At 58.5% G+C, this 19,195-nt stretch overlaps 3 protein-coding genes across 5 annotated transcripts in view; 2 read left to right on the top strand and 1 right to left on the bottom strand.

Moving 5' to 3' along the window:
* Positions 1–10,742, top strand: part of LOC100351569 (cyclic AMP-dependent transcription factor ATF-7) — a 107,057-nt gene extending 96,315 nt beyond the window's left edge. For both annotated transcript variants that reach the window (XM_008256540.4, XM_008256541.4), the window contains exons 11-12: positions 1,853–1,961; positions 5,699–10,742. In XM_008256540.4, coding sequence (XP_008254762.1) covers positions 1,853–1,961; positions 5,699–5,916 — 327 coding nt within the window. In that variant the 3' untranslated portion in view covers positions 5,917–10,742. The remainder of the gene's footprint in view (positions 1–1,852; positions 1,962–5,698) is intronic.
* A 3,017-nt stretch (positions 10,743–13,759) lies between these two features.
* NPFF (neuropeptide FF-amide peptide precursor) lies at positions 13,760–14,653 on the top strand. The gene is made up of 3 exons (XM_002711025.5): positions 13,760–14,074; positions 14,227–14,348; positions 14,437–14,653. Exons 1-3 carry the CDS (start codon positions 13,760–13,762, stop codon positions 14,552–14,554), a joined length of 555 nt encoding a protein of 184 aa, XP_002711071.2. The 3' UTR covers positions 14,555–14,653.
* Positions 14,654–14,858: 205 nt separating this feature from the next.
* TARBP2 (TARBP2 subunit of RISC loading complex) lies at positions 14,859–19,074 on the bottom strand. 2 transcript variants are annotated; one of them, XM_002711024.5, is made up of 9 exons: positions 18,934–19,074; positions 18,221–18,390; positions 17,505–17,607; positions 16,966–17,061; positions 16,487–16,559; positions 16,181–16,298; positions 15,789–15,916; positions 15,390–15,591; positions 14,859–15,273 (listed from the first exon to the last, which is right to left on the bottom strand). In XM_002711024.5, exons 1-9 carry the CDS (start codon positions 18,984–18,986, stop codon positions 15,116–15,118), a joined length of 1,101 nt encoding a protein of 366 aa, XP_002711070.1. In that variant the 5' UTR covers positions 18,987–19,074; the 3' UTR covers positions 14,859–15,115. The 2 variants fall into 2 exon arrangements, with proteins under 2 accessions (XP_002711070.1, XP_008254761.1); XM_008256539.4 differs by lacking the exon at positions 18,934–19,074 and adding an exon at positions 18,687–18,823.
* Between the last annotated feature and the right edge of the window lie 121 nt (positions 19,075–19,195).

Here is a 19,195-nt window from a genome sequence, read left to right as displayed (position 1 = left end):
CTCTTCTGATCCAGCTCTCTGCTGTGGCCTGGGAAAGCAGTAGAAGATGCCCAAGTCCTTGGCCCCCTACACCCACGTAGGAGACCTGTAAGAAGCTCCAGGTCTTGGATTCAGATCAGCCCAGTTTTGGCCATTGTGGCCATCTGGGGAGTGAAGCACCAGATGGAGGACCCCTTTCTCTCTCTCTCTCTCTCTCTCTCTCTCTCTCTCTCTCTGCCTCTGTAATTTTGTCTTTCAAATAAATAAAAAAATCATTTTTTAAAGATTTATGGAGCCCAGCGCCTTGGCTCACTTGGTTAATCCTCCACCTGTGGCACTGGCATCCCATATGGGTGCCAGGTTCTAGTCCCGGTTGCTCCTCTTCCAGTCCAGCTCTTTGCTGTGGCCCGAGAAGGCAGTGGAGGATGGCCCAAGTGCTTGGGCGCCTGCACCCACATGGGAGACCAGGAGGAGGCACTTGGCTCCTGGCTTTGGATCAGTGCAGCACCAGCTGTAGCGGCCATATGGGGAGTGAACCAACAGAAGGAAGACTTTTCTCTCTGTGTCTCTCTCTCACTGTCTATAACTCTACCTGTCAAATAAATTTTAAAAATTTTTTAAAAAGATTTATTTTATTTATTTGAGAAGCAGAATTACCCACCTACAGCACTGGTCCCCGTAAATCTTTAAAAAAATTTTCTGAAATATGAATAGTCTGAGAGGCATACACCAAATCTAGCTTCCAGGAAGAGAATGGCAGAAAAAAGGACTCTGCTTTTATAGGGTCCAGTGCTGTGAAGTAGCAGGCAGGCTGCCGCCTGCGGTGCCAGCATCCCATATGGGTGCCAATTCAAGTCCCGGCCACTCCACTTCTGATCCAGCTCTCTGCTGTGGCCTGGGAAAGCAGCAGAGGATGGTCCAAGTCTTTGGGCCCCTGCACTCATGGGGGAAACCTGGAGGAAACTTCTAGCTCCTGGCTTCAGATTGGCCCAGCTCCAGCTGTTGTGGCCAAATGCGGAGTGAACCAGCAGATGGAATACTTCTCTCTCTCTCTGCCTCTGCCTCTGTGTAAGTCTCTGCCTTTCAAATAAGTAAATAAATCTTTAAACAAACAAAAAAGGCAGAGTTATAGAGAGAGGGAAATGCAGAGAGAGAAAGAGTGATCTTCCATCTGCTAGTTCACTCCCCAAATGGTCCCAATGGCCAGGATTGGGCTAGAGCAAGTTAGGCACTCCATCCAGTCTCCCAGTCTCTTGGGCCATCTTCTGCTGCTTTCCCAGGTGCTTTAGCAAGGAACTGGATCAGAAGTGGAGCAGCCGGGACCGGAACCAGAACTTGCATGAGATGCCAGCATCATAGGCATCAGCTTCACCCACTGTACCACAGTGCTGGGCCCTAGCAGTGTCTCTTGAAGACTAATCGTGGACATGGGGATCAGCCTCATTCCTTTTAATAGCTGTACAGTAGTCATTCTATAGTATAATTAGAAGGTACAGATATTGATGTTATTCTGATTTTTTACTAGAACAGCAGTGCTGCCATGAACATTGAGTGCACTTGGGTAGATCTATTAAGCAGATTCCTAGAAGTAGGCTTTTCTTAGTCAAAGCGTATATCCATCATTACTTTTGGTAGAATCATATTTTTCCCAGATCCTGTTTCTCATAAATCCCTGCTCTTCACCGTGAGCAACTCCCCCATCACTGAATTCATGACCATAATAATCCTGGGATAGCTACTGACTCGGCCATCTTGTCTCACTTCAGGGAAGACAATCAGGGGAGCGTCCTGTCCCTACTTTGGGGACAGCCACCAGGGATCCAGGAATGGAGGGTGAATTTTCTTGATGCTCTGTTCTTCCCCCCTTCCTCAGAATGAAGTCACATTACTACGCAACGAGGTGGCTCAGTTGAAACAGCTGCTGTTGGCCCACAAAGACTGCCCTGTCACTGCACTACAGAAGAAGACTCAAGGCTATCTAGGTGAGCGGCTCACAGCCCAAGCAGTAATCTGCGTGGACCGAGCGAGTGTCTCAGCTGTTTGCGATGTCATAGTCCCAACCTGAATGAGTTCTGGGACTTGTCAGGCCGATGTGTGAGTAGCCCTTGTGGAACAACCAGTTATAAAAAAAAAAAAAAATTGACAACACCATAGAGTTATCTTAATTATCTATCATAGTTGCGGGTGACAGCATTAAGCCAGGGAGAAAAATCGCTTAACTGTTAGAGTTGCAGTCTCTTCCCCAGGGATTGCAAAAGACACCATCCACCCTCAGATCTGCTACTAGAATGAGGCATCCATAGACCTCTTTGGACTAAGCACCACAGGGTGCTGTTTTAAAACATTGGTGGAATCTGATGATTTGTCGGGTGCCTGTTTTGTGTTAGGTACTCTACATCTCCCCAGCTTGCTCTCTCTCATGAGATAGGCGTTACTTCCTGTTCTTTGTGAGAAAACTACACTCAGATTCGGTCACTGAAGTTACACAGCTGGAAAGTGGTAGAGCCGAGATTTAGATTCAGTGTCTTGGCCTAGAAAAGATATAAACAGAAGCTATTGCCTTGGGATTTTAGAGTATATTTATATGTTTTTAAATTTTATTTATTCACTTAAGAAGCAAAGAGAAAGTAGACAGAGCTCCTGTCCATCAGCTCACTCCCTCACATGGCTGCAGTATTCAGCACTGGGCCAGGCCTAAGCCCGGAGCCCGACGCTCAATCCAGGTCTCCCACGCTGGTGGGAGGAACCCAATGACCTGAGCATCACTGCCTCCCAGGTCTGTAATGGCAGGAGCTGGAGGCGCGTGTGGAATTCCACATTTCCACGGGGGATGCAGGCATCTTATCCTCTACACTAAATGGCTGCCCTGGCTGGGGTACGTTTTATCTTTCTAATGATAGGCTGATGTTGATTTCAGTTTATAATCTATGAGCACAATAAAATAGGGCTAGAAAGAAATGGCACAGAGTTGTGCTCAGGACAAGCTGCGTTCTGAAATTAAAGTTACTGTGAATAATTTGCTTATGGATAGTAAAAGCTAATAAGTGCCAATTTTCCTTTGCAAATTAAATAAATTCATAGAAATGTTGACTATCAAATTTTGTTATATTGAATTATATTTTCACTAACTGACTTTATCATTTCAGAGATGTGTTCCCATAGAAAAAGAGTAACCACATCACCAGTTTTAAACCTCTCTATTTAAATTTTAATATGTACTTCAGGGTACATTCATTCATTAAGCAGATATTGATCGAGTGCCTGGCCTCTGCCGGGCACTATTTTACATGTTGGGGATGTAATAGGGAACCAAATATATGAGATTAAATTCCTGCCCTTGAGGAGCTTATATTTTAGTAGGTGAGACAGACAATAAATAAAATAAATAGATAAAATATGGTGTGTTAGATTACAGTAAATGCTGGGAGGAAAAAAATGAAACAGGGAAGGGTAATATGAAATGTTGGCAACGGGATTGAAATTTTAGATGAGGTGCCTTTTGAATAAAGCCCCAAGGGAAGTGAGAGAGCCAGCCACACATTTGTACTGTGGGCAGGAGACACTGCAAACCAGAGACCAGGGTGGGCGTGCGCCTGGCACACTCTGGGGGTGGGGGAGAGTTGGTGATGAGGCCGGGAGGGAATGGGAGCGCTTCTCTTAGGGGCTGCTCCGTCACAGGGAGGGGCATGGGGGACACAGCCTGACACCACTGATCTCCTCTTGGAGCAGAATCCTCTGTTAGGGACAGCACAGTGCAGGGGCAGAAGCAGACAGTGCACAGGAGGCCACTGAAATCTTACAGATAAGACATGACAGAGCCTTGGACCAGGCTGGTGGCAGTGGATGTGGTGATAAGGGTTGGATTCAGGACACATTTTGAAGTCAGAGTGATGGGGTGTGGTGATAGGCAACCCTGTTCAAATGAGAAAAAGAATCTTTAACTGCACCCAAGCTTTGGCCTGGGCAGCTGCAGGAAGGGCATGGTCATTAACTGAGATAAGGGCAAGTGTGGGCAGAGCTGGCTGGGAAGTGGACCAGGGACTCGTTTTGGACCGGCTTCCTTTAGGAAGCGTGTTACACTTGCAGGTGCACGTGTTGTTGGGCAGGCATTTGTTCATGTGGGTGCACAGATCAGAAGAAGGGCTAGGAATCAGCACCATGGGTTTCTTTTTTTAAAAAAGTTTATTTTATTTTATTTATTTAAAAGAGCCACAGAGAGAGGTCGAGACAGAGAGGTCTTCTATCACTGGTTCACCCCCAAAATGGCTGCAACAGCTGGGGCTGAGCTGATCCAAGGCCAGGAGTCAGGAGCTTCTTCCAGGTCTCCCACATGGTGCAGGGACCCAAGCACTTGGGCCATCCTTCGAAGCTTTCCTAGGCCATAGCAGAGAGCTGGATCAGAAGAGGAGTAGCCAGGACTCAAGGCCATGCCTATATGGGATGCCAACGCTGCAGGTCAGGGCTTTAACTTTCTATAGCACAGTGCCAGCCCCACAGAGTTCATTTTTAAACTGTGGGACTGGATGAAGTCCCCTAGGGAGTGGCAGAGCTAGAAATAGAGAAGGCATCCCAGGACTGAGCATTCAACTTTTAGAGGCTAAAGAGAGGAGAAGGAACCCAGAAGAGACTGGGAAGGCAAAGCAGCTGCGTGCCGTGGCCTGTCGGCCCAGATGAGACAGTGTGGTAGTGGTCGGCTGCGCAGCTCCTGCTCACGGGCTGCGGGGACAGAGCGCCCGTCGGCAGGCAGTCCGGGCCCAGCAGTGTTCTGCGAGGACTCTGACGCGCAGCCAGTCCATTAGACCACTTCCTCATTACCGCAGAGAGGGGCTGTACACTGTAGACATTCTCGTAGGTACTTGACACTGACAAGAAGGAACAGTGTCCACTTGGAGAGACTCGCAGTGAATGAGGTCAGCAAAGATACCGTAGTCTAGGAGCCCCTGCACTGGCCGCTTCCTGAAGATGGGCTTTCCAGAGCCTGGCACGTGGGTGGTGCTCGGTAAATGTTTGCCGCATAAATGAACAGGTGCTCTGAAAGCAGAGGGTGGGACAGTTAATCCCCCGAGTAAGGCGAGGACATCGGTCCGGGGGGCGATGTCTGAATCCTGAAGGAGCCTTAGGCACTCACCAGGAGGTCAAAATAGAATCAGCTGCCGGAAGTTTCCCGGCCTCCACACGTGACCGTTTCGGCACCAGTGGGCGCTGGGTGATGTTTAGTAACACACGTGGAGTCGCCTTTGCTTGCAGCTTAGAGCTTAGTTCACTGTTGGTGGCGTGGCGCTCAGGGGAAGTGTTTGAAGTCATCGATAAGAGCCAGCAACCTTCTTTGTGGTCTCATGTGTTAACTGAGCCTTGGCCAGGAAGTGGAAATCAGCAGAGTGGGTAGCTAAAAAGAGACTCATTTAAATATGTGATGAGCGGAAGAGGCTTCCCAGAGAGGGCAGAGAGCCACACACAGACTAGGAGCCAGCCAGGGGCCTCAGGGTGTGAAGGGTCACTTTGCTGGGGTAGATGGCCTTCATTTTGGCCCAGTTCTTGCTTCCCTTCTCACAACTTCCCATACCCTAACACATCCATGACCTAGAAGCCAGGACTCGAGGGAGCTTTGCCCCAAAAAAAGATGAGTTTCCTGCAGGCTCCTTAGAATGATGGCAGCAGACAGTCCTGCCTCTTGCCCACAATGCTCTCTAACCGCTTGCTCTCTGCTCCTTCCCGGCAGAAAGCCCCAAGGAAAGCTCAGAGCCAACGGGTTCTCCAGCCCCTGTCATTCAGCACAGCTCAGCAACAGCCCCTAGCAATGGCCTCAGTGTCCGCTCTGCAGCCGAAGCCGTGGCCACCTCAGTCCTCACCCAGATGGCCAGCCAAAGGACAGAACTGGGCCTGCCGCTGCAGCCGCATGTGATCATGACCCCACAGTCCCAGTCTGCGGGCAGATGATGCCCCCCGGTGGACAGGTCCTCAGCCAGAGCTTGCCCGCCCAAGAGCCACGAGAGATGTCATCTTACCGCCTCCATCTGCCTTGGACATGGCCACGTGGGGGAAAGATTGTGTGTTGTGAGTATGGACAGAGGTGGGGCTTTCCTCTTCAGCCGCATGGTCATGTATGTTTGACACCTGTACTAGGGGCCTCCCAGCCCCAGAGCCACACAGATCAACCCCCAGGGCGGGGTTTCTGATGCACCCACAGCCAAAGGCCCCTCCAGATGGTCGAACAATGGCCCCTGCTCCGTGCACGTGTACCTGTCTCTTTGAACACTAACCCTTACAGTTCTAGGTGTGGGGTTTTTCTCAGTTCCCTTTCTTCTCACTAAGCCATGACTGTCAGCTTGTTCCTGCTAGATAGAGGGAGGCTGGATCTGACGGCAGTCCCCCGCTGACCCAGCCCCAGCCACCCCTAGACTCAGGGCTTTGTCCCCCGGCAGCTGCCTGTTTACCCCTTCCCCACTTCCTCCACTCGGCTAGAACGTTCCCCTGTGGAGAGCGTCAGACCGCGTCTGTTCCAGCTCTTCCTCCCTACCTGCCACCGAAGGGAGAGCAGAAAGCAGCAGAACCCCGACAGTTCTAGTCCTTTCTCATCGATTTCCAGAGCTATTTGGGTACCTCATTTTGTCTCTTGACTTGACCGAGGCTAGTGATGGAGTCAGAAGACCACCTCCCCCACGAAACCTTGGCAACCTCATCTTGTGGCCTTAAGGAAAGATACTGCTCGGTAGTACCAAGGGAATGAGCCCAGGATCTGACTGGCTGATTCCCTCTCCCTCCCTCCCCCTCCAGACGTCAATCATCAGGGCAGCCGGGAACAGCCAGCTGAAAGCTCCTTCTGTCAGGTTCTTGTACGTTTGGCAGGAGTTCCCTGGCCAGAGCGTGCACACGGGCGCCTCCTGTTCACACCCCACCTCTCCTACCCTTGTGACACTGGCTCGTGTGTAGCCCTGCCAGAGGCTGTCCCATAGGGGACTCTGGTGCTCCCCTGCTCGTCCCCCTCTCAGGCTCACACATCTGTCTCTTGGGAGGAGGGGCGCCCGTCGCCTCCCGGAACTGCTCACTTGCTCACTTCTGTCTCACCAGGGTCCTAGCCCAGCCTCTGGGTCTCCCTGATCCTGCACAGCATCTTCCACTCGCTTCTACGCTCTGCGCCCAGACCCAGTGCTTCTCCATGATAGAAGCCCAGGACCCCCAAGCATGATAGACAAGGTCCTAAGTGGGTTTTCTTTTTTCTGAAAGATGTGTTTTTATTTATTTGAAAGGTAGAGAAACAGAGATCTTCCATTTGCTGGTTCACTCCCCAGATGGCTGCAACAGCCAGGGCTGGACCAGACCAAAGCCAGGAGCCAGGAGCTCTATCCATGTCTCCCACGTGGGCAACAGGAGCCCAAGTACCCAGGCCGTCTTCCACTGCCTTCCCAGGCATGTTAGCAGGGAGATGGACTGGAGGCGGAGCAGCCAGGAGCTGACCTGGTGTTCTGATACGGGATGCTGGCGTTGCAGGTGGCAGCTTAAGTGGCTGTGCCACAGCACCAGCCCCTGAGTGGGTTTTCTTGACTGTAAGATTAGACAGAGGAAAGGAGAGGAAGGCGCTGTGCAGGCCTCAGCAGAGGAGCCAGGGCCTGGCCCACAGGCACTGCCCCTCGGAAGAGCTGTGTGGCACGGGGACCGGCTCACCCCTCTCTTCCCACTTCATGGGGGCCGCGCATCCCCCTCGGGCTCTGTGCCATGCAGTTCGCACCGTGGCCGTCAGGAGCGGTCCCGAGCCAGTGGCCTGTGGGTAGCTGGGTCAGCTTCAGCAGCCCTGCAGCGCCAAGGCCTTCCAGTTGTCCCAGAGCCACCTTCCGCCGTCTGCCCAGGCCAAGGGTGTCCTTTCCTCCCGTCTCCTGCCTCCGTGTTCAACATGCATGCAGAACAGCCGGCCTCCTTTCTTGTCTTGTCTGTCCAAAAGTGGCTGCCATGAGGGAAGGAGAGGGCGCGCCTGGCGCAAGCTCCCTGGCTGGCAGTGAAGACTCGGCAGGCCCGCCCACAGGTGCCGGCCTCCGCGGCATTTGCTTTCAGCGCTGCCGCAGCACAAGCCACACCTGGTGGTTTCCTCATCCTCCACCCCGGGGGACCCTGCAGGAGCAGCCCTGAGGGAGCCAGCAGGGCAAATGCCGCGGCAGATGGTCAGGGCGTAGGCCACCACCTCCAGGGACTGCGCTTGCCTTTAAAACCCCACAGCTACGCCTTGCTCAGGGCTCCCTCAGACAGCCGCTCCCTGGGGTTTTCTCGGCTGCAGTCTTGCTTCATGTTTTACTGTCTCGATTTCCCACTCGCAGCCTTGCCCGGAAGCTTGACTGAGTTTATGGCTCCTAAGGAGCCTCCCTAGGCCCTGGACTGTTTTTCTTCCCCCATCAGTCAGGTGTTTCTGAAGTTCCGAGTCCGCTCGTCCCGGCACACAGTCTCCGCGAGTCAGCCCCGCGTGCGACAGCAGACTCGCTCAGAGGCTGTTTCGTGTCTGAGCGCCAGGGTCTGACCCTCTTGAGCCCTGATTTCACTTTCACCCGTGGGAAGGGAGATTATTTCAGGCACCTGAATGAGGGGCACTGCCAGAACCGTAGTCATGAAGCAGCGCAAACTGCAAGGCAGAGGGGACAGGGCCCGGCAGCTCTCCGGGCGCGCCACAGCTCAGCCTAGAGCTTTTCTCACAGGCGAGGGGGCCCTCCCGTCCCTTGCTCCTGCCGCCAGCCCTGTCCTGAGGACCCTGTCCTCCTAGGGGCCCATGGGAGGCCCTTCCAGAGAGGAGCTGAGCGTGCAGAGTCCTCAGCACCGTTCCAAGTGAGCACATGGCGTGGAGGGGGGCGCCACAGCCGGGCTCTGCTCGGAGGAGGACTGACAGGGCGTGCCTGCTCTACGCCGTCCCCTGCTGACTGGACACCCCAGCCCTGGCTCCCTTCAGCTGCGCTCCCGGCCAGCCAGCTGTGGCTGTAACTCCCAGGGGAGTTGGGCTAGCCGCCCCTCACCTTGCTCCTCTTGTAGCTTGGGCTCTGTTCTTGGGGCCCTCGCTACCGCCCACCCTGGTGGGTGGACTGCTGCCCTAGCTGTGCGCCGTCTGCAGCCTGAGGCGCCAGGCGGGCACCAAAAATTCTTCCTGTGGCCTCTGAGGCCCCCTGCTCCACCCGGAGAGGCCCCTTAAAGGTGCTAGCCCGAGACAGCGCTGCCCAGCAGAAGTCTGCCTTCTCTTGAAACTTCTTCCCATGCACAAGTCATTTTTTTCCATTAATACTGTACTTTGCATACAGAGAAAAGAAAGATATTATTTCTTTTGTTTTTTCATTTCGTAACCAGTCTGTTTAGATTCCAGTCCTCCTAACGATATCACACAGGCCTGTGTTGACATGCTTTATCTGCTTGCTCTAACTTACATTGGAGGGTGGGGGGAGTCAAGGCATGTAGGGAGCCAGACAGGTGAGGGGCCCAGGGCAGATTAGGGGACCCCCCATTGCACTACAGCCTCCCATAGCCCTCAGCATCCCTCTCATAATGATGAACTTGTTTCTCCACGTTACTGCTCGCACCCAGGCACTCAGGGTGATTAGGGGTGGGTGCAGGTAGCTGCTGACCAAGCCCTGCCCCGGTGACGTTGTCCCTCTCTGAGGTCAGATCCTACCCTGGAATGAGCAGAGGCTGGGGAGAATGGGGCAGGTTGGGGCAGCTTAAGTCCACTGTGGGTGCAGTTTGTATTGTCGCCATGAGGGCTCAATCTAGTTTTGTAATGAGGAACTCGGAGCACCAGCGCTGGTGAGCCGCGTGCTGGCCGTAGGCAGCCGTGAGCACCGGTTGTATGGACTGTACCTGAGGGCAGCGATCCTCAGGACACACTCCAGGGCCAGCAGCAGCATCACGCACCTGGCACGTGCTCCAGGTGCACATTCCTGGGCCCGTCTCGGACCTGCGGAGGGGAAACTGGTTCCGATGCGGGCACTGCAGCCGACTCCAGTACACACTAAAGTGCGAGACACGCCGCCTCCAGGGCGCGCTGGGGACTCCGTGTAGGGCACCGAGGACCCTGAAGCACCATCCTCCGCGGTGTCACTAAAGCGTTCTCCATTTCCTACAGTCCCTTCCTCCACGCTCATTGCAGCCGCCCCGCCGGTACCACAGCCCTCGTCTCAGCATTTAGGTTTGTCTTTCTTCTGGGTTTCCCTAGAAGCTGTGCCTGCATCTGGCCCGGAGGCGTCCCGTCTCCCCTCGCAGACTGGTCACTGCACGTCCCCTGAGTCCTCAGGCCCGGCCGGCTCGCTGGCGGCCCCTGGGGTCCCCCACACACCTTGCAGGCAGGGAGGAGCCCCAGGAGCGGAGGCTGCCACACCCGACGTAGGGCCTGCAGAGCGGCAGCGTGTATCTAGGGCTGTGTCTCTGTTCAGCTATGTATTTTTGACATGTAGCAAGACCTCTCCATCTCCCCAAGGACTCACTCGGGGCTGGGCCTCTGCAGTCTCCGGGCTGGGCTTTGACAGGTGGGAGGACGCAGCGCTGCAGGCTGTTTTGTTACAAATCGTGTCGCCCTTCCCCCCGCCACCCCATCCAGCATGACTGATCCCTGTGAGCAGGCTCTCACAACCTCCCAGGACGGACGGGGCACGGCAGGGGCTTCGCCGTCTGTCCCTGACCGCCCTCCCTCCCCCTTGCCACTTAGCAGTTACCCCAGCCATGCCTCCTCCCCCAAACCTGGCCCGACATATATTGTGCCTTATTTATGCTGCAAATATAACATTAAACTATCGAGAGAACCACTTCCGCCTGCTGCTTCTCTGCTCTCTCCTACAAGTCACGTTGTTCACTACAAGTCGCTCTGGGGGGCGGGGATTCCATTGCCCGCATTTCTTCAGACAGGAAGGGCCCCCACTGTTTTGTACAGGGAAGACAGTCTAGAGAAGGCGGATGGCTTAGTAAATAACATGGCAGGACAGAGGGCAAGGGACCCGATCGGTGGGTGGCCTGGCCAGGCGCGCGCACAACCTGGGAGAGTGACTGTAGGCAGTGGCTTCTTTCGATGCTTTTTTCGCACCCCACCCCTCCCCACACTGGCACAGCCGGGGAGTGAGGGCGGCGGCTTGAGGACAAGCAGAGTGCCCAAGCGAAGCGGGCCCTGTGCCCTGCGCCGAGGCTCAGGCCCAGGTGGCGGGCGGCTGCTCACTCACGCTTGTACCTCTGTGTCCCGTTGTGCTTCCTGTCACAAGCGAGAACAATAAGCCAGGCTGAAGAATCTGACAAAAGAGACAGCAGGCGCCTCTGCGCTGTCCCGTTCAGAGCAACATGGCTTGAGCAGCTGCTTGTGGCTGGGGTCAGGGAGACAAGTGGCGCGAGCCTCCCCTGGAGGGCGGGCAAGGCAGTGGTGGCCTCACTGCGTCACTGTCAGGAGCACGGGGTCTCCAGAGAAGGGTCAGAGGCAGCTGCCAAGAGACGGATGCCGACGCTGAGAGGGCAAGGTTCAGGAGGTGGGACAGTGCATGTGCCAAGCTGGAATAATCGGCCCGTCCGGCTTCTCCCCGAGGGCCTCCTGGCCCGGCCCCTTCATGCGTGCAGTCTCGCCCAGCCCCACACACCACTGGTGGCAGAGAAATGCTGGGGAGAAGCCTGGGGCAGTGAGTGAGTGCCGAGTGCCCACGCCACGCCGCGCCACGTGGGAGGCCAGGATGCCTCATTTGCTGATGAGGAACCGAGGGTCAGAGTCACAGGGCGAGAGCGAGGGTTAAAACGGGGTTCCGTCTGACCCAGACCCGCATTCTCACCCCTGTGCGAGGCGGGCGCCACTGCCCACCAATGGGCTGTGCTGTCTCCCACAGACTGGGTGCATAACCACAAGTTAGGATGGTGACACCTGCCTGTCAGGATTGGGACCACATGGGACAGAGCCCACACAAGGTGCGGCCTGGCTTTCTGCCGTGGCAGAAACACAGGATCTGGAACATCCAGATCGAAACCTCCAATCTCCACCTCTGAAGTCTAAGTTGGTTCCTAGATGCCTTGCTTTCAAGAGAGGGGCATCTGCCATTGAGCGAGGAAGACAGTGGAGTGGATTCAAACGTGAGAGGAAAGCCCTCAAAGAGCAAGCGCCCTGGCCGGAGCCACAGGAGGCGGCGGGCGTCCCCGCACTAGCGTGCACCTGCAGGAGCTGGTGAGTTCCAGGCGCTGGCGCGCAGCTAACGCTTTGAGGATGCATCAGCCACATCCAATGCTGAGCGGATCACAGAAGTTGCCTCATGACGCGCACCCTGGCGAGTAGCTCCTTTTATTTAACCTCCCCGCGTTTCAGGACAAGCAGCTGAAGTGCACAGAGGTAGAGCCAGCCTGTCCACGGCTCAGCCAAAGGCTTCCTGTGCAGACCAGGGAACCTCACTGGTGCGGGGCTCGGGAGGATGCTCGGGTTAGAAGGAAGCTGCACCACAACCCTGAGTGGCAGTTCTCATGCTTCCCAAGCAGGACTGCTTTATGGTATTATTTACTTTGTTTACTTGAGAGGCAGAAACACACAGACCCAGTTTCCATCTACTAGTTCCCTCCCTCCCCAAATGCCTGCAATGGCTAGTGCTGGGCCAGGCCAAAGCCAGAAGCCAGAAACTCAACCCGGGTCCCCCACGTGGGTGGCAGGGACCCAAGTACTTGAGCCACCACCTGCTGCCTCCCAGGTTGCACACTAGCAGGAAGCCGGAATTAGGAGTGAGGCTGATGGGCCAGCGCGCAGTGGATCACTTGGTTAACCCTCTGCCTGCGGTGCCGGGTTCCAGTCCCAGTTGCTCCTCTTCCAGTCCAGCTCTCTGCTGTGGCCCGGAAAGGCAGTGGAGGATGGTCCAAGTGCTTGGGCCCTGCACCCGCATGGGAGACCAGGAGGAAGCACTAGGCTCCTGGCTTCAGATCGGCGCAGTGCTGGCCTAGTGGCCATTTGAGGAGTCAACCAACGGAGGGAAGACCTTTCTCTCTCTCTCTGTCTATAACTCTACCTGTCAAATTAAAAAAAAAAAAAAAAAAAAAGAGTGAGGCTGGGGATCAAACTCAGGCTCCCCGATACAGGACTTGAGCATCTCAACTGCTCAGCCAGTAGGAAGCTGGTCACCTTCCTACTCCGATACACCAGAGAGCCAGGCCAGGGAGACGCTGTAGTGACACAGGGAGGTGGGACCGAGGGCAGTCCAGCCCTATGGTGTCCCTCCTGCCCCTCTGGGGCTCCGGAGTCAGGGCCTTGGGACCCCTCCATCCTGCCTCACCATCCAGGTGCCCCTGCAAAGAGCTCCTTCTGGAAAACAAAGTGGCCAAGCACTTGGCAGTGCAGAGCAACGGCCACAAGATGGCAGCAGTGCTCCAGCTGCCGCAGGTAGCTCCGTGGGAGGCCAGTCCCAAGCAGTGCTCAGCGGCGGCAAACTTGCCTGCCACCAGGGTTTGAAGCCACCCCGACTCTGAGCTCCAAAACTGTCTCGTCGTCTCCTTCTCTGGTCTCACTTTTCTACCTACAGGCAAATGTGAGAGTGATGATTCCAGCTTAACCTTCCAAGCGGCACACAGGGTGTGATCCTGACGCCCGCCCCTTCCCCTGGCCAGTTCTCTTTCCCTGGGACTCCAGGACACCATACCCAGCCCCTCTGACAGGGGTTTCTCTGTGCTTTCGTGTACGAGTTAGGGAGAGATGGGAGGTGATCGAGTGAAGCTCTCCAACCTGTTGAGGGATTGGGGGTTCTCACAAGGCCCCCCAGGGCCCGGCTGTGACAAAGCGTCTGCAATTAATGATGCGTCTTGAGCTCTAGAGACAGGATTTATGCATCTAATAAAGTCTGTAACTCCAGGCTTAGGGGCTGGGGGTGGGAGGCTGAGAGCAGGACGTCCTGGGGGGGCCCTGGGAGGGGATCCCAGGTGGCTCTTAATGGCGGTGCACACTTCCATTCCCCCCCAGGCTGCTGGAGGGGGTGGGGGCCAGAGGGCCAGCAGGTATAAGAGGCAGAGAGGCTGTGCCGAGGCAGAGGGCGGCATGGATCCCAGACAGGCTGTCGTGTTGCTGGGGCTGCTGCTGCTGCTAACCGACTGGGGCCAGGCGGAAGGACCAGGGGACCTGGATGGAGACCAGAACTTGACGGTGAGTGAACGCCCCAGCTCCAGGTCACCATCCTCCTCTGCCTGGGCACAGCCTTGCGCTCGAGGTCCTCAGCCCCCGGAAGCCACCCCCACCCCTGGCTCGGGAGCCCAGGGCACTGTGCGTCTTCCTTCTCCCGTGCCCCTCTGCCGCAGGAAGAAGACGGTGGCCCCGGCCCAGCACGAGACACCCAGCCCTCCAGGGTCCTCCTGCACACCCTGCTCCAGGCCATGGAGAGACCTGGCCGGAGCCCAGCCTTCCTGTTCCAACCCCAGAGGTGAGGCTGAGAGGGACACAGGCTCACCGGGGCGGGCAGCGAGAAGGGCCAGGGGCTCGGTGCAGATGACAGCTCTCTCTCTCCCAAGGTTTGGCAGAAACGCCCAGGGGCCGTGGAGCAAGCAGCGCCTGAGTCCCCGGGCTGGGGAGGGCCTGAGCTCCCAGTTCTGGAGCCTGGCTGCACCCCAGCGCTTCGGGAAGAAGTGACGCGCCAGCCCTCGATGTGTTTGCATGCAAGGCCCACGCTCAGAAGTGCCGCGTGTCCCCCGCCCCTCCCCGAATAAAGCTCTCTGCCTTGCGAATCCACATGTGTGCATCTGAGACTTTAAAGGGCTGGGAGGGAGCCCGAGGCAAACATCACTGCCCCCACCCCCATCTCCAAAACCAGACTCCAGGGGTGCAGCCAGCAGGGGTCCCCGAGGCCAGCGCCAGCAGGCCTGAGAGTGTTCGGGGTGGGGGGGACCGGGGAGCTAAGGCAGGGCGCCCCGCCCGCACGCAGCAGACGACCCTGTCGGGGAGCCAAGGAGCAACACGTTTATTTGGACTCCAACACAGAGCCCAGCCCCTCAGCTTCGTCCCCACTCCTCGCCACCACCAAACAAGCGTGTGGCCCGGGCCGGCGGCCGGCTGAAGCTGTGGTCCCTGGCGCCTCGCCCCCTGGCGCCCAGCCTCAAGGCAGGCAGTCTGTGTCAGAGGTAGCGATGGTGCCTGCAGAGGGCACCCGGGGGACACAGCGCGCGCGTCTGTGAGTCCAGGCCGGCCGGGGCTCTACTTGCTGCCCGCCATGATCTTGAGGTACTGCAGGGCCCGGCGCGCCGCCTCGCCCCGGGCCGCCTCCCGGGTGGTCGCAGAGCCGTGGCACACGGTGGCCGGCTGGGTGGACAGTTCCACCAGGCACTGGCAGAGCCCGCTCAGACTCAGCTCCTCTGCAGACCGAGAGAGTAGGGGGAGGTGGCGGTGGGCAGGGAGCGGGGTGCCCACATCCCCCTCAGGCTTGCTCTGGGCCGGTACCCACCGGCCCCCGCCCTCCAGCTCGCCATACCAATATCCAAGTAGCTGACATGGAAGGCCTGCTCCTCGGACAGCTCACTGAGGACGCTGCAGCAGGCGGAGCCCAGAGCGCTCAGGGAGCCCAGGGGGCAGCTGCGCAGGGACAGGATCTTCTCGCCCACAGAATTGCGCAGGGAGTCCCAGGTGCAGCCGGGGCCCCGGTGCCGCAGTCCGTCCAGGCGGGAGCCCACACCCTGGTAAGACGGGGACCGAGTGAGGAAGACACAGCCAGTGGCCAGGGACAGAGCGCTTGCTGTCACATGGCCATCAGCCTTCGCCACCCCGCAACCTGCAGGGTCCTGCCCCGGGGCCGGTGCACTTGGCCCAGGAGAGCCCTGGGTCCGGGCAGAAGACGGGCCGGAAGCAGGTGGCGGTGGCATCAGCTACTCACGATGGAGAACTGGTCATCGTCGGGCTCAGCCTCATTGCCGTCCCGCGCGTCCAGAGGCACAGTGTGCACTCGAAGCAGCATCTTGGCCGCCGCATTGCGCTTGGCCAGTTTTTTGGAAGTGCCACTGCCTGCGCGTGGGGAGAGGGCCACGCGGTTAGGACGCCGGACAGTGCTCTCCTCCCTCCGCCCGGCCCGTGCTCGGATCAAGGACCCCCACCCCACCCCGCCACATGCGCCCCGGGAAAGGGAAGCTCGGGGCGTGCCCAGGGCCCTAAGAACCCGGACAGGCAGAAGCGACGGGGGAAAGTATGCAGAGAAGCCAGGTGGCGTGAGGCGCAGGGCCGCCGTGGCCAGCGCTGGGGTGCTGTGGGCGCCCCCTTCTGTGCGGTTACCGATCTCAACGAAGCGCTCCACGCGGCAGGTCATGGTGAACTCCTTGCGGTGCGCCGGCCCCGACTCCTGGGTCACCGTGTACTCCGGCAGCCGCCAGCCCTTCTGCACCACCAGCTCCTTGGAAGGGAGACACAGGGTGTAGAGAGCTAAGCGAGGGCTCCTCAAAGCCAGGCACCCACCCACCCACCAGGGGAGAGGAAGGAGGGGGCATGGCGGGGGCCAGGGTGCAGGGCCCCAGCCCCCCACGCCACCCCACACACACACAACCTGCCCTCGTGACCCCGCTTCAAGGGACAGGGGCCCACCTGCAGAGCACCGACGGGGTTGCACTCGGACTGCTGAGGGGACACGGGGGGCTGCATCTCCACGGGAGGGCTCCTGGAGGAGAAGGTGCGGGCACACGGTTAAGGAGAGCGGTGCCCTCCACAGGCGCCCACGAGCCCGATCCTAGCCACTGCCCTGTCCCCCAGCAGGAGCCGGCGGCTGGCTCGCCCGCTTCCGTGGCCTCCTCTGGGTCCTGGGCCCATTTCGGTTCTGGAGTACGTTAGCTGTCATGGCAGCAGCACCGCCTAGGCCTCAAACATACAGACCACCCAGGAGAAAACGGGGCCTGGCCGAAAATCATCCATGCGCTTACTTAGAAGCCATGAGCATCGGCCGGTCCCTAGGGCTGACCGGCCAGTGCAAACTCTTCAAGCGTGTCCCCAGCCAGTCTCTGTTTACCCTCTGACCTCCGGCCTGACCCCCTCCTCCCGGCCTCGGGCAGTCAGGGGACACGAGATACCTGGTCAGGACCGCAGATGGGACAGGAGCGGCGACTGTCCCAACAGTGAAACCCGGAACCCTCTCAGGCAGCAAAGACTCTAGGGGAGAAAAAGAACTTCCCGAGGGGAAGGGGACCTTCGATTCGCACCCCCATGTCGGGGGAGGGGGGCCAGGTCCTCCCGACCCACCCTGCCCGCCCCCTCCGCCTGAGCCAGACTCCGGAGGCTCAACCAACAGCTCCCCTTCCCAGGATCCTTTGCTGCTCAGCACCAGATCCAAAAGGCCGAGAAAGGGAGCCTCAGAAAAATGATCGCTTCCTACCCAAGAACCACGGAACGACCAAATGCAACCCGAGCGTGTCAGAGGGAAGGACTAGAAAGAGGCAGCTTGTGGAGCCTCAGCCTCCACCCCAACCCCTCCCTAACCCAAGCCCCAGGCCAGAGCCCCAGCCCCTCGGAGGGCCAGCCGTGTGCCCCCCACAGCCCGTGCGGGCACAGAGGAAAGCCCCGGCGAGGCCGGCGGGGGGGCTCCCAGGAGCACCTGGCCATCCCCCCTCACCTGTGGTCCTCCAGGGCCGGCTCCAGCATGCTCCCCCCTTTGAGGTGTCTGAGGGCCACCTCAGCTGCCTTGTGCTTGGCCGCCTTCTTGCTGGGGCCCTGACCTGAGAGACGGGGCATGGGCGACACTGCAGGTCACAGGAGAACCAGCAGTGCCCACAGCGGGGGTCAACCAAGCTCCCCTGGGCAGCCCCGTCCCTGGCCAGACACCACAGGGTCTCCGCAGCTGCTGCACAGGCCTCCTTCCAGTCTCCCCACCGCCTGGACCTACGGCAGGCCATGCGGACTGCTGGGCTCCACAGTGCAGGGGAGAGCCCCTCTCTGCCCCACTGCCCTCTGCATGGCACCGTCTTTTCCCTAACAGACTGGCATGGATGGGAAACAGATGGAAGGCTCCAGAGCCCCAGCCCTGCAACACGGGGCTGCTACCACGCCCACTGCCAGCTTGGGCCAAAGTTTCTGATGACCCGGGATTTGGCACAGCCCCGCTGACGTCTCTGTCTCCCCCCTCTGACTTGTCCTTGAACCTGCCAGATGGCTGTGGCAGTCCTGCCCGCTGTCTCGCTCCCCCAAGTCCTCCCTAGCCCCCTCCCAGCGATGGCTTTTCCCCTGCGATCTCCCCTTCCCTCACTGGCTTCGGAGGACGGCAGAGACAGAACGCAGAGCAGTGGGGTCCTAGGCCTGCACGCCCCAGCCAGGCTGCCCAGCCTTCCTCACCGGTGCAGCTGGTGTCGCCGACGGTGACCCGAAAGGTGAAATTAGGCTGGTGGGCTTGGCCCTCGGCTTTGAGGAGGTCGTACACGGGCGTCTTCCCTATTCTGGTCCCATACTCCTGCAGAAGGCTGATCGGGGTCTTGCCCGGGTTGGCGGCCAGCATTTGCTCTATACTGAGGGGAGGGGCGAAGACTCGCATCACACCTCCCCTCTCTGCACCCACCTGGCCAAGCACTGCCGTACCAGCCCTGGGCACGAGGTGGGGAGGGGGCACAGGGTCCAGGGGAGCACAGCATCCACTGGCTGGCTCCTACGTGGAGGTGCAGGCTGGGAAAACAGTGTCCATCAGCCCGAGGCAAGTGGGGAACGCACTGGTCCTGTCTCACTCAAGGTGGGGGTCCTGTGCCCCAGTGCAGACTGGAAGTGCACGCCCCCTGACACAACTGCAGGCCAGGAACCCGGTACCCACCCAATGCACTGAACGTGGGGGCATAAAGCCCAGTGCTCCAGTGCAGTCTGGGAACCGAGCCAACCTCAAACTATTTAGGGCTGGAAGCGGTAGCCACCTCCCCGGTGCATGCTGGGAACCACTGCCCACTCCCCCAGTGCTTGCCGGGAAGAACCCTCGGGCCAGGTGCATGCTGGGGCCGCGCCACTACCCGCGCCGGACCGCCTCCCGCTCTTCGCCCTGCAGGGTTTGCTAGGAGGCGGCTCACCTGGGCAGCCCGCAGCCCGTGGTCGTGCCGGAGCCCTGCCCCTCTTCACTCATTCCCTCCTCCGTCCCCGCGGGCGCCACCGTGCCTGCAGCCTCCGCGCGCCCCAATACACCGCCGCCGAGCTAGGGCCGGGGCCGAGCCCGGAGTCGCGGCCGGCAGGGCCCGCCGCGGGGCATGCTGGGATATGGAGTCCCCCGCCCGCCGTCCTCCGCGCGGCTCCATCGGGAGGGGCGCGCTCGCCCCACAACCCTCCGCGTGGCTC

This window comes from Oryctolagus cuniculus, chromosome 11, assembly GCF_964237555.1.
Source record: "Oryctolagus cuniculus chromosome 11, mOryCun1.1, whole genome shotgun sequence".
Lineage (NCBI taxonomy): Eukaryota > Metazoa > Chordata > Mammalia > Lagomorpha > Leporidae > Oryctolagus > Oryctolagus cuniculus.
The sequence above is the reverse complement of the archived record's forward strand: the minus strand, read 5'-3'. Positions and strand labels throughout refer to the sequence as shown.